General features: G+C 42.6%; 1 protein-coding gene across 2 annotated transcripts in view; it reads right to left on the minus strand.

The window, feature by feature from the left end:
• Positions 1-15,221, minus strand: part of LOC126162490 (uncharacterized) — a 194,986-nt gene that overhangs the window by 50,633 nt on the left and 129,132 nt on the right. The window contains exon 7 of one of the 2 annotated variants that reach the window (XM_049919034.1): positions 784-3,527. The exons of the other annotated variant lie outside the window; for it this stretch is intronic. Within the exon in view, the coding sequence (XP_049774991.1) occupies positions 2,020-3,527 (1,508 nt within the window). The 3' untranslated portion in view covers positions 784-2,019. Of the gene's footprint in view, positions 1-783; positions 3,528-15,221 lie in introns of those variants that run through there. 2 annotated transcript variants of the gene reach the window in all.

Raw genomic sequence — 15,221 nt, forward strand, 5'->3', positions numbered from 1 at the left:
AGTGATGTGAAATACATACAGTGTCATTCGTAATACATCGTGAAGATTAATGTAAGTGTATAGACTCACGAAGTACTGGTAAATACAAGAACTGTTCAAGTAATTTCGATTGCGTGTTAGTTACTTTAATTATGCGAGGGAAGTCCGTAATATGTATGTTTGTTCAAAATATTAATGGTTGCTACACTCCGTATGCAAGCGTGACGTGATTCGGTTCGCTTCTGTTATCAATATTTTTGCCGGCCGCGGTGGTCTAGCGGTTCCGGCGCTGCAGTCCGGAACCGCGGGACTGCTACGGTCGCAGGTTCGAATCCTGCCTCGGGCATGGGTGTGTGTCATGTCCTTAGGTTAGTTAGGTTTAAGTAGTTCTAAGTTCTAGGGGACTTATGACCTAAGATGTTGAGTCCCATAGTGCTCAGAGCCATTTGCACCATTTTGAACCATCAATTTTTCTGTGATCAAAAATGTGTGCAAGTAAGCTGCACCTGGCATCCCGCGTGACTATGAAGTTGGCGAGTGATGTCTGGTTCCGCTGTATCCAGAATGGTAACTCCTCTTTCTTAAATATCACGAAATTCGCTGTTAAAGACTATGGTTGTCTGCTAAGTGAGTGGTGATCGATGTATTAGACAATTTCTGAAAATCCAAATTTATGTAGTACTGTTTTCAGCTGGACTGGATAATAAATTCACACAGACGTCGCTTTCATTAGGATAGGTTTGCTCACTCAGTTTTTATTTGAACAAATGGGCAATCATTTTATTGATTACGAGTCACATTAAATTCGATGTATTATGCCCTTCTAGCTTATCTCCTGAAAACATGTGTCACTACAGTTTAAATTCTGGCACATGTTTTTCCTTCCACAATACTCTTTGTGTAAATGCCCTTTTCAGGACTGTTCTTCCTTGTTTAAGAGTAGCATACAGGATGCAACTAGATTTTTAATGCCTTACCTTTATGTATCCCTCGCTCAACAAGCCACCGAATGCCTCACAAACGCCATTACTTCAGTGATGTGTAACTCCGCCGCTGTAACACTTTGCATTCGATTCGAACCACGTTTACAACGACAGTTATTTATTAATGTCCATTATTATAACATTTTGTTCTACACTCTCGAATCGAACCACTAATCGGCCCAAGAAATACCTCTACACCTTCATCCACACACTACTGCCCTTCAACTGTCTCCATCTCACAGTTACTCTGTTTTTACATTGATATTATTTTCCCTTGGAATGGTATTTCGATTGCAAATCATATACATGTACAACTTTTACACAAATATATGAAATTTTCATATTTCAGCAACATAAATAATGTTAATTAACAGAGAATATAAATAAACATGTAATGAAACATTTTGTTTCATCCTGTAGTTTAACGTGGTACAATATGATAATATTCAGGTACACATAGCGTTTCCAGATGTGAAAGTCATATTAAACTGTTAAAACAACTAATTTCCAGGACCAGTCGAAGACCGAATCGTAGGCTCTTCCATTTGCAGCGATACACAAGACGAAGCACAACTGTGCAATTAACTATGTACAAAATAACGGAGACATAGACATCTGGTAAAAGCCTTTTATGAATAGTATGAACATAGAAAAGATTCCTGTAAATGCACTGTCAGAATATGTTCTGTTGCCTTCAGTTTACACAACGGTGGCTACAATAATCTAGCATAAACGGGAAGTTCTTGCATTATTTTCGTTTTTGATCCATGCCAGATATCATAAAACGTCGTTATTAAAATCTCGGAGTTCGTGTTAATGTCTAATAGTAGGATTTGGTAGAATAAGTAGGGCAAGAACTTATCTCTTATTTTCATGCAGAATCAATTTTAGTGAGTAGTTACTTCATCTCAGTGAATTAACATACGTAAACAGAGTCTGCAACAGTGGTTTAATGTCAGCCGCTGTTGATTTTGTCGTATAAGTTGGATTAAATATTTATAACAGAGAACTGGCATTAGTACGGTCTAAAATGTAGACAGTCCTTTGAGAAGAAGACTCATGGACAATTCAAGGAGGATTCTGCAGCCGGAGCCTGTTCATTGTATCTCTTTGCCAGATTTCTTTCAGCCGATGAACACAGCTCTTCTCCTGGGCTGACGACGTCTGGTCTCCACAGCGCTAGCATCCTTCTCTTGAATACAGGGAGCGTTGTATCATTACAAATGAAAAAGACGAACAGCAGTGGTCCCTGTGCCATTGAAGCTATGTGTACGTAGTAAACAAACTGCGCTACGCCCTGTGCCTGGTGGAAACCAATTCTAATAAGTATACATATCCCACTTAACATCACAGTCTTAACTGAAAGGTAAAGAAGTTGTTTCTTTGAGCCCAATTTATTTTTACTATAAATTTCGAGTTGCTGCATGGATTTCTTAGTACGAAGGTACATGAACCCAACCAGTCCAAGAAGAACCAAATTGGAAGCTATGGATAATGAAATTCCCGCCAGTATTATAATCCGACTGTGGAAAATGTAATCTTTGTTCGTTTTTTCCAGAGTAATACTGGCTGCACACACAAGACTCCAGGGTATTAGTGCATACGACACCTGACGGCGGAACACCTTTCTTGCTTCAGCCGGTAGCAGGTCGTCAGGAAGCCTGAGATGACGGATGCACGCGTACATTTGGTAGCAGAACGCGTTTAGCCAGATACAGCTGAGAAGTGTGAGGGCACTGTCGATTAGTACGGTCGTAGGTAAGTCGGGGACACCTACCATACGATACATGACCTCAGAACACAAGATCTGAATTACACCCGTGACCTGAAATAACAAGAATATCATTCCAGGCAAATTACGCAAGTGGGGAAGGTACATGTATATTCCAGCGGTCAAAAAACGGAAAAGAATATTGACTGCTATGAACCAATTTTCTAAAGGTTGTAAACTTTCGATTTTAAAATCCTTGTATTTCAAAGTGGCATTGTTTAGACTGTCTTTGAAGTTCAGCGTTCTCTCTGTTGGCTTTAAATACCCTTTGGGGCGATCAAACCACTTTGAATTGGACACTGGAGAGTACGATCCATCTGCGAAAAGCACGACGCGGCATAGATCGAAAGGCTTACGGAAAGAAAAATCGCGACACTTGAGCAACACAATAGCTCTGGAAACGGAGCAGATGGCATCTGTAGCGTTCGATTCCAGGCACGACTGGTCGTGGAGATTATCGAAATAGCAGCGAGCGTCGTGCACAGACTGCACGATACTAAATGGGACGTCCTGGCAGATCCCGAATGAGTTGACTGCCATCCAGGCCAAGAGGCAGAGGTTGACGTTTGTCCTCTGCGTGTATGCCAGGTAGCTGGTCACGGGTATGTGGGGCGATCGCTGCATCATGTCGCTCCACAGCTGAACACGGCACTGCTCGCGCCGCTTAACTGTTTCCGGTGGCAGGTCTTCCAGTGGACACGTGGGGTGGTCCAGGACGTCCGCCAACAGCTGCATGCAGTCAGTGTCCACAGAGAGCGTGGCGTTGCTTCTGTCCTCCAGCTGCCACTCCTCATCTGAAAAACAATCATGGAAGTAGCTGCTGCTCCTAGACTTAAGGCAACTGAACTCTCAAGTCGCCTCGGAACGTTACGACTGGGCGTTGTGTAGCCAGTTATCGATGATCAACGGTCACAATAGGTCACAGCCAACAAACATTCAAGGGTAATTACCCAAAATGATGCAAAGCGGAATGTCAACATAAATTTTAGTATTCAGAAAGACAAATATGAAAAATACATTGAATGAATGTTACTCAAAAATATTTTAATTACACTGTATCCAGGAAGACACCCTGTCACTCTTGATTGTACAATTGAAGAACTAAATAGTTTTATTGATATCCGTGCTTGAGATTGACAGAAAGCATTATTGCCAGTATTGAATTTTGTTTCAGTATTGCATTATTTGGGATATGACTTCATGCCGACATAGTTACACTGTGAAGCAGCGATTAGTGGCGTGTGTGTTGGTGATGGGACATCGGGAAGATAAATAACGGCATTAGATATAGTCCAACATAGCCCTAGTAAATGTCGTCGATTAATCGAATGAAAAATATAGATGTTTCGATACATAAGTAGTAAAAATTTAGTTTTAAAATTCAGGTTAATTATCATTGCATTGCATATATTATTTAAAACCATGTGAAGTGGGTTTCATGAATTGATAAAAAAAATCAACGAAAACCAGTTTTCGTTACACATTAGTTTACATATAAGCAGAGAAATCTTAGGAAGAAAAAATAGAGTTATACTAAAGCATAAGAAAAAAAGGGCAGAAAGAAATTACTCGAAGTACAGACAACATCAATGAAAAAATTATTAGTTGCAAAACTTATTTTCTTAAGAACTTAAAAAATATATTAGAATGATCTGCCTTTAATCTACTTCTTTGAGCAGAAATCACTTCAACAGCTTTTGAAAACAGTCTTTGTGCTGGAACTGAAGTCCTTAGAACTGGTAACTAATTTCTAGCTATCTGACACAGACTGGATCTAGGTTGAGGTATTTCCCTTCAGATCGTAAATGAATTATCTCCCAACTGTCCAGTTGGTGGTATTCAAATGCACACTGATAATTCTGGACGAGTGTCTAGAGATAGTCTCCTTTTTTAGCTTCCACATTTCCAATATTTCAGGCAGCATTTCTTTCGAGTGAGAGGAGTAAAAAAAAATATACATTTGATAACAGTCAAAATTTCTCTTATTAACTTTCATGCCCATCGACTCTTATAACTGCCATCTGGTTTCTGTACAAATTGTAAATAGCCTTTCGCTCCCTGTGTTTTACCCCTGCCATCTTCAGCATTTGAAAGAGAGTATTCCAGTCAACATTGTCAAAAGCTTTCTCGAAGTCTACAAATGCTAGAAACATAGGTTTGCCTTTCGTTAATCTATTTTCTAAGATAAGTCGTAGGGTCAGTATTGCCTTACGTGTTCCAACATTTCTACGGAATCCGAACTGACATTCCCTGAGGCCGGCTTCTACCAGTTCTTCCATTCGTCTGTAAAGAATTCGAGTTAGCATCTTGCAGCTGTGGCTTATTAAACTGATAGTTCGGTAATTTTCACATCTGCCAACACCTGCTTTCTTTGGGATTGGAATTATAACTGCAAAATGCGACAAAGTAAATATTACATGAAAGTTTTCATTCACGCTATTTAAAACATTAAGTGGGAGAATAAACTAATGGTGCGAGGATGCAAACATACCTTAAAAAAAAAAAAACCGCGGATCCGCATTAGTCACAACTAAAAACCATGGTGCCAGTCACCTTCGTCAATATTAAAACCACGGAAAGAACAATTGAAACGGAAATGCAATCTTTAAACTGAAGATAAAAATCCTTAAACGATGAAAAACCATGAAATACATGCCGAGCCGAGTATTCAGGATTAGAGAAGCAAATAAAATCAGCAAGCACCAGTAGCAAAGGGTTTAAATAGACCGACGTGTACAGGCATGTGTCTCACTAATAAACACTGCAGCCGATGAAATGTGTGCTGAGGCGTGGACGACGAGGAGTCAAGTGAAGTTCTGCAGTTCATCTGATGATGCAGCAAGAGCGCGAGACGCGATATTAATAAATACTGCAACAGAGACTGTCTTTTATTTGGAGCAGAGAACCACTGTTACTGCAACAGGCCAGAGCAAACTGGAGCCCTTTGTGCATACTGAACGGCTTGTTCTTAATATCCGTGAGCGTAACTTCCAACATTCGTGTAGAAATGTGTAAGTAATACTTCCTCTCACATACATCTCGTGTAATGGGGTAACGCAACAGAAGGACCAACTGGGAGATATATAGCTCGTATATGAAAGTCTCCTGATTATTTTTTTCTTGGCGAATTAAGAAAATTGTTCCTATCCACTTTCTCCGTTTCTTAACACATCGGTAACAACCCCCTTGAAACTGTGCACGTAGGGACGATTTGATTGCGCCAAGTGGTCAAGACTATTGACACCAATAGCAATAATTAATTTTCGCACGGTCAAGACATAATATGAAGGCTCTTTCCTCCCCCAAAAGGAGTGACTGTCTATCGAGCAAGAAGCTGTCAAACAGTTACAAAGACAGAAATGAAACGATTAGAGCTCCTTTCAGATGTGCTGCACGTGAAAACATGGAATGACCGAGTAAGGAATGAAGTAACATGGCGCCGCGGATTAGTGTCGAGATTCGGTGTGCCGACCAGTCTGTGGATGGTTTTTAGGCGGTTTTCCACCTGCCTCGGCGAATGCGGGCTGGTTCCCCTTATTCAGCCTCAGTTACACAATGTAGGCGATTGCTGGGCAAACACTTTATCCACGTACGTATACATCATTATTCTGCCACGCACACACTGGGGTTACACTCGTCTCGTGTGAGACGTTCCCGTGTGGTTCCACTGGGGACCGAACCGAACAATAACCCTGGGTTCGGTGTGGGGCGGCGGAGGGGTGAGTGGACTGCTGTAGTCTGTTGTGGGGTTATGTATCACTGAGGCTATGGCGAGGACGAAGCCTCTCCCTCGTTTCTAGGTCCCCAGTTCTGTACAATACAAGGAATGAACAAGTCCTGCGATGAGAATAAACAAATGGTTAAAAATATATGAAGACTCGAAGAAATATAATTGTTCAGCATGTATTAGAACAAGAGTAGTTGCTGAAAATAGTAGTTGAAGTGCTGCTAGGAGGATGAAATCTCAGGAGCAGTTCTCCGAAATCCACCGACAAAATTTCTGAGGTTTCTCATGGATATTTTCTGAGCATTTTGATGGAACTGAGACTGGTCTCCTGTGGCTTCATTCTTCCGTTGAATTCAGTGAAGCAATACACTGGGTCACGTCAACCAGCTCTTCATCAGTAAACTATCCATATTGCTATGTATCATTGCTAACGTACGACTATCAACGCCGAAAGAACAAACCCGAGCAGAAGCGAGCAGTACTGACTGCTAAGTTGAGGGCGAAGGATAAACTAGGCATTACTATTGTCAGCATCAAATTCGGTACTACTTTATTTCTAAACGAGACACACGGCACATATCGTCGACATTTGCACTGTTGTGCTGATAAATGAAGTAAGAAAACAAAGTGCAGGAGACGATGGATATCACTTGGCCTCCCACGGCCATGTTCGGAAACATGCGGTGAAGTTACACAAAACAAGTACAGTAGGTACTAAGGAAAGCGCATCGCACTGTGGATGATTTCAAGACAGTTACTCATATATTATCAAGTTCAGCGTGTTTTGTTGAAATATCACTATAGAAACACATGATACACGGACCAAAGGGTCCACACTCCCAGATGTAATAATATTGTGATCGACTAATACACCGTCTATTGTGCAGATCACTGATTATTTGGGATTTATTTATCGGTTAATGCCGTGATGGAGAGAGTAGCTGACAACCAACAGCAGTGGAGAACTGTACCAAACCAATCTGAGGCTTGCTGATCGGAACAACATACACAAACTGCTTGTGCACGCGCTTCTCAAAATAAAAGGTTGTCTGCAAATCATTACCTACCTCGTCTCTGCAGAGCACACATAAATTCCAGCTTGGAATTTCGTAGCTGTAATGGATTTCCTTGTCCAATAACACCAACGACTTAAGGAAAAACAGTCGAAGACGGTTTAAGTGGACAAGTCATACAGTATGCCACGACCTGCTTCTTCAAAAATTCTAAAAGGAACAGTACAGGGAAAGGAAGAGCGAGGAAGACCTGCGACGGAACGGCAGTTACGAAATATAACACAGTTGAACTTTCTTATAACGACATCAGTTACAACAACTCGGTTATACCGCTGTGATTTCTGTGGTACGGCCATATTCCTCGTAAGGAACATACTTCTCATCCTTGATTAACAGGACGAATGTAAATGCGCGACCACAGATAACAACAAGGTATTCCAAGAAATAATGTAATGTAGAAGAAAATCTGTTGTAACATCTCAACCTGGCATATTGTTCTCTCTGCCGTTCCGTCAACAATAGGTGAAGTATAGACTCCCCATCTCATTGTTAGCCCCAGCGCATTCATACTACGGTAGTGGCCAAATCACAGAATTCGTCAACAATACACGTGATGTTTGTTTCCATAACAACTTGTTAAGAAGTGCACGCATTTTCGAACAGCATGGTCAGTAAAAGAAACGTTTTAAGGATGGATGAAAAAGTGTAAGTCCTTCATGAAAAGGTTGACGTGTGTCATCAATTGGGCCTCGTAAATTCCACATTCCAAACGATTTGGAAGAATACGAATAAAATTGTTACTGCGTTTGCACAAAATAGATCTAAAATTAGGCGGTTACGAAAAGCTGAATGGAGCTTACGTGATTTAAGCAACAGAGAGGCATCAATGTACCCATTAGTGGACCTCTCCTAATGGGTGAAAGCAGAATTTGCCAAGAAATTAAAAGATGAGGAATTTGTGCACAGCAGTGACTGGATTGACAGATTCAAGCAACGTCACGGCATTATTTTTGGCAAAGTGAGCGGTGAAGCCAGCAATGTGAATACTGAAACAATCCAACACTGGCTCACTACCGTATTGCCTACAATTCGTGAAGGATATGCAGATTGTGACATTTTTAACCCTTTCGAACCTAACGGGACATATACACTCCTGGAAATTGAAATAAGAACACTGTGAATTCATTGTCCCAGGAAGGGGAAACTTTATTGACACATTCCTGGGGTCAGATACATCACATAATCACACTGACAGAACCACAGGCACATAGACACAGGCAACAGAGCATGCACAATGTCGGCACTATTACAGTGTATATCCACCTTTCGCAGCAATGCAGGCTGCTATTCTCCCAGGGAGACGATCGTAGAGATGCTGGATGTAGTCCTGTGGAACGGCTTGGCATGCCATTTCCACCTGGCGCCTCAGTTGGACCAGCGTTCGTGCTGGACGTGCAGACCGCGTTAGACGACGCTTCATCCAGTCCCAAACATGCTCAATGGGGGACAGATCCGGAGATCTTGCTGGCCAGGGTAGTTGACTTACACCTTCTAGAGCACGTTGGGTGGCACGGGATACATGCGGACGTGCATTGTCCTGTTGGAACAGCAAGTTCCCTTGCCGGTCTAGGAATGGTAGAACGATGGGTTCGATGACGGTTTGGATGTACCATGCACTATTCAGTGTCCCCTCGACGATCACCAGTGGTGTACGGCCAGTGTAGGAGATCGCTCCCCACACCATGATGCCGGGTGTTGGCCCTGTGTGCCTCGGTCGTATGCAGTCCTGATTGTGGCGCTCACCTGCACGGCGCCAAACACGCATACGACCATCATTGGCACCTAGGCAGAAGCGACTCTCATCGCTGAAGACGACACGTCTCCATTCGTCCCTCCATTCATGCCTGTCGCGACACCACTGGAGGCGGGCTGCACGATGTTGGGGCGTGAGCGGAAGACGGCCTAACGGTGTGCGGGACCGTAGCCCAGCTTCATGGAGACGGTTGCGAATGGTCCTCGCCGATACCCCAGGAGCAACAGTGTCCCTAATTTGCTGGGAAGTGGCGGTGCGGTCCCCTACGGCACTGCGTAGGATCCTACGGTCTTGGCGTGCATCCGTGCATCGCTGCGGTCCGGTCCCAGGTCGACGGGCACGTGCACCTTCCGCCGACCACTGGCGACAACATCGATGTACTGTGGAGACCTCACGCCCCACGTGTTGAGCAATTCGGCGGTACGTCCACCCGGCCTCCCGCATGCCCACTATACGCCTTCGCTCAAAGTCCGTCAACTGCACATACGGTTCACGTCCACGCTGTCGCGGCATGCTACCAGTGTTAAAGACTGCGATGGAGCTCCGTATGCCACGGCAAACTGGCTGACACTGACGGCGGCGGTGCACAAATGCTGCGCAGCTAGCGCCATTCGACGGCCAACACCGCGGTTCCTGGTGTGTCCGCTGTGCCGTGCGTGTGATCATTGCTTGTACAGTCCTCTCGCAGTGTCCGGAGCAAGTATGGTGGGTCTGACACACCGGTGTCAATGTGTTCTTTTTTCCATTTCCAGGAGTGTATGTCCCACAAGAAGTTCCAAGTAGACTGTTGGGATAAAGGCGCCCCAATTTAACTATGAATTTGCACATTACAGTCTTTTAAACTTCCCTCCTTGTGTCTGAACTGTTGGCAGCACTTGTGAAACTGTCATGGCGGCATAGCTGTGAATAAATCACATGTTCATGGTGATATTTGCGTCGTTTCTTGAAGAAAATCATTGAAATAGAGCTAAGAAAACATGAGTGTCATATATAAGTATTATCTACACCCTTTTATGTTGTATTGATGTATAATTCGCATGATTGTGAAAGTTTATCATATGAAAAAAAAACAAAAATAGTGTTTTTGCGACTTAGGATGTATATGTCACAGTATTCTTTTTCTTGGGACATCATTGTCCCACCAGTTCTCAATATAAAGGAAACACACTCTAATAGTTTTTATATTCTTTATTATTTCAGAAACACTTACATAGTACTGAATCAAGGATGGCTTCCGATATGGATAAACGTATCTTGCAGTGGCTTGGTGCTTCTAACACGAATGATTCTGATGACAGTGACCAAGACAACAGTGAGGTTTCGTACGTCGGAGGTTCAACTAACAATGTAGTGTTGTGGTCAAAGGTAGATGCAATGTGCAGACCTCGAAAGACAATGCCAAACATGGTAATTCAAGTTGTATTAGCAAAATTGGATAGGAGTGCTTCAGAACTAGACGTCTTTGAGATAATATTTCCTCCCAGTCTTTTTATGTTTATCTCTCAGTGTACGAATCAGAGACTAAAAATAGTAAAGAAAACCACAGTTCAGAGAACAGATCCTGGAGAAATTAGGTTGGTTCTTGGTGTTATGCTTGTAATGTGTTACAAGAGAATGCCCTCATTTTCGGACTATTGGTCATTCAATACTTCAATGGGAAATGTTGCTATAAAAAGAGCAATTTCCAGAGATAGGTGCAAAGTGTTACTTTCTAAACTGTATTTAAATTTCCCTGAGTAACCAGACACAGCTGGTAAGCTGTACTACCCAGAGCCAATAGTCGCTTGTCTGAAAAACACTTTTCAGAAAGCGAGGTCGGAAAGTACAGTACAAAGCATTGACGAGTCTATGGTAAAGTTCAAAGGAAGGTCAGCCTTGAAACAATACCTTCCTATGAAGCCAGTGAAGCGTGGCATAAAGATATGGATGAGGAGTGATTCTGTAACAGGCTACGCATATGACTTCAACATATACAGGGTTATTACAAATGATTTAAGCGATTTCACAGCTCTACAATAACTTTATCATTTGAGATATTTTCACAATGCTTTGCACACACATACAAAAACTCAAAAAGTTTTTTCAGGCATTCACAAATGTTCGATATGTGCCCCTTTAGTGATTCGGCAGACATCAAGGCGATAATCAAGTTCCTCCCACGCTCGGCGCAGCATGTCCCCATCAATGAGTTCGAAAGCATCGCTGATGCAAGCTCGCAGTTCTGGCACGTTTCTTGGTAGAGGAGGTTTAAACACTGAATCTTTCACATAACCCCACAGAAAGAAATCGCATGGGGTTAAGTCGGCAGAGCGTGGAGGCCATGACATGAATTGCTGATCATGATCTCCACCACGACCACTCCATCGGTTTTCCAATCTCCTGTTTAAGAAATGCCGAACATCATGATGGAAGTGCGGTGGTGCACCATCCTGTTGATAGATGAAGTCGGCGCTGTCGGTCTCCAGTTGTGGCATGAGCCAATTTTCCAGCATGTCCAGATACACGTGTCATGTAACGTTTTTTTCGCAGAAGAAAAAGGGGCCGTAAACTTTAAACCGTGAGATTGCACAAAACACGTTAACTTTTGGTGAATTGCGAATTTGCTGCACGAATGTGTGAGGATTCTCTACCGCCCAGATTCGCACATTGTGTCTGTTCACTTCACCATTAAGAAAAAATGTTGCTTCATCACTGAAAACAAGTTTCGCACTGAACGCATCCTCTTCCATGAGCTGTGCAACCGCGCCGAAAATTCAGAGCGTTTGACTTTGTCATCGGGTGTCAGGGCTTGTAGCAATTGTAAACGGTAAGGCTTCTGCTTTAGCCTTTTCCGTAAGATTTTCCAAACCGTCGGCTGTGGGACGTTTAGCTCCCTGCTTGCTTTATTCGTCGACTTCCGCGCGCTACGCGTGAAACTTGCCCGCACGCGTTCAACCGTTTCTTTGCTCACTGCAGGCCGACCCGTTGATTTCCCCTTACAGAGGCATCCAGAAGCTTTAAACTGCGCATACCATCGCCGAATGGAGTTAGCAGTTGGTGGATATTTGTTGAACTTCGTCCTGAAGTGTCGTTGCACTGTTATGACTGACTGATGTGAGTGCATTTCAAGCACGACATACGCTTTCTCGGCTCCTGTCGCCATTTTCTCTCACTGCGCTCTCGAGCGCTATGGCGGCAGAAACCTGAAGTGCGGCTTCAGCCGAACAAAACTTTATGAGTTTTTCTACGTATCTGTAGTGTGTCGTGACCATATGTCAATGAATGGAGCTACAGTGAATTTATGAAATCGCTTCAATCATTTGTAATAGCCCTGTATTGTGGAAAGGACGCAAATAATCTGGATGGCACATTGGGTGAGCGTGTAGTTCTGCAGCTCTCAAAAACAATTAGAGACACTAATGTAATGTTGTCATTTGATAGGTTTTTTACATCAATTCGTTTGATGGATACCTTGTCGTTTGCAACTGTTGGTACATGTGTGCCTAACAGGAGAAATGTGCCAAAGTCAACAAAGAAACGTGCTCGCGGGGAATGTGAGTTCATTTGCAATTCGTCTGGTACGTTGTGGTGTGGTGCAAATGGCAGGACACCAAAGTAGTAATGTTGGTCAGTAACTGTCATTCTAATGATGTATGTACAGTGAACAGAAAAGCAAAAGATGGATCAAAATTGGTTGTAGAATGTCCAGTGGCACTGCAAACTTATGACTATATGGGTGGAGTGGACTTGGCTGATCAGATGAGCACACTGTATGATTTAGACAGGAAATCCGATAAATGGTGGAAGAAAGTGTTCTACAAACTGTTGCTAACTAGTATTATAAATGCCTGGATTTTACAAAAGGAAATTCAACACAAGACAGTGCCACTAAAACATTTTCTAGTCAGCCTAGTAGAGCAGATGATTGCCAAGGGATAAAAGACTGCCAAGGTGCAGCGGAAATCCTCAACTGGGCGCCCTTCTAAGAGAGCAAGAGTTATGCAGAATGTAGGGCTACACCTCCCTGAAGAAGAACCTGCAAGAAGAAGGTGTGTTTTGTGTTCCAGCAACAACAAGGGAACAAGAACAAAAACTATCTGCAAAATGTGCCAGCATCCATTATGCAAAAGGTGCTTTGCAACATATCATTTGTAATTATAACAAATCAGACGTGTAATTCTTTGATAGTGAAAGTGTTCTACAAATTGTTGCTAACTAGTGTAAGAAAAAACTGATTGTATACATCTTGTTTCCTATATATTTTTTAGTAACCGCTATTGCTGTTGGGTACTGGTGGGACAAACGTTTGTCCCACTCAGGAAACCTAGTGGGACACCCGTGTCCCACTCAATAAGACTACTGGAACAGCAGTGTCCCAGGGCCTAATTGCAGGAAGTGAGTTCAGAATTGACAAAAATGTATTCGTGATATAATCAAGACCAATAAAACACTATGTGGTCAAAAGAAGAAGTTTCTATATAAAATTTAAAAAATCCGTCTTGAAAGGGTTAGTGCAGACGAGACTGGAATTTTCTTTAAATTGACGCCTGATGTTGTTGTTGTTGTGGTCTTCAGTCCTGAGACTGGTTTGATGCAGCTCTCCATGCTACCCTATCCTGTGCAAGCTTCTTCATCTCCCAGTACCTACTGCAGCCTACATCCTCCTGAATCTGCTTAGTGTATCCATCTCTTGGCCTCCCTCTACGATTTTTACCCTCCACGCTGCCCTCCAATACTAAATTGGTGATCCCTTGATGCCTCAGAACATGTCCTACCAACCGATCCCTTCTTCTTGCCAAGTTGTGCCACAAGCTCCTCTTCTCCCCAACTCTATTCAATACCTCCTCATTAGTTATGTGATCAACCCATCTAATCTCCAGCATTCTTCTGTAGCACCACATTTCGAAAGCTTCCATTCTCTTCTTGTCTAAGCTATTTATCGTCCACGTTTCACTTCCATACATGGCTACACTCCATACAAATACTTTCAGAAACGACTTCCGGACACTTAAATCAATACTCGATGTTAAAAAATTTCTCTTCTTCAGAAACGCTTTCCTTGCCATTGCCAGTCTACATTTTATATCCTCTCTACTTCGACCATCATCAGTTATTTTTCTCCCCAAATAGCAAAACTCCTTTACTACTTTAAGTTTCTCATTTCCTAATCTAATTCCCTCAGCATCACCCGACTCAATTCGACTACATTCCATTATCCTCGTTTTGCTTTTGTTGATGTTCATCTTATATCCTCCTTTCAAGACACTGTCCATTCCGTTCAACTGCTCTTCCAAGTCCTTTGCTGTCTCTGACAGAATTACAATGTCATCGGCGAACCTCAAAGTTTTAATTTCTTCTCCATGGATTTTCGTTTGTTTCCTTTATTGCTTGCTCAATATACAGATTGAATAACATCAGGGACAGGCTACAACACTGTCTCACTCCCTTCCCAACCACTGCTTCCCTTTAATACCTCTCGACTCTTATAACTGCCATCTGCTTTCTGTACAAATTGTAAATAGCCTTTCGCTCTCTGTATTTTACCCCTGCCACCTTCAGAATTTGAAAGAGAGTATTCCAATCAAAATTGTCAAAAGCTTTCTCTAAGTCTACAAATGCTAGAAAGGTAGGTTTGCCTTTCCTTAATCTATCTTCTAAGATAAGTTGTAGGGTCAGTATTGCCTCACGTGTTCCAGCATTTCTACGAAATCCAAACTGATCTTCCCCAAGGTCGGCTTCTATCAGTTTTTCCATCCGTCTGTAAGGAATTCGCGTTAGTATTTTGCAGCTGTGACTTATTAAACTGATAGTTCGGTAATTTTCACATCTGTCAATACCTGCTTTCTTTGGGATTGGGATTATTATATTCTTCTTGAAGTCTGAGGGTATTTCACCTGTCTCATACATCTTCCTCACCAGATGGTAGAGTTTTGTCAGGACTGGCTCTCCCAAGATT

Source organism: Schistocerca cancellata, chromosome 1 (assembly GCF_023864275.1).
Source record: "Schistocerca cancellata isolate TAMUIC-IGC-003103 chromosome 1, iqSchCanc2.1, whole genome shotgun sequence".
NCBI lineage: Eukaryota > Metazoa > Arthropoda > Insecta > Orthoptera > Acrididae > Schistocerca > Schistocerca cancellata.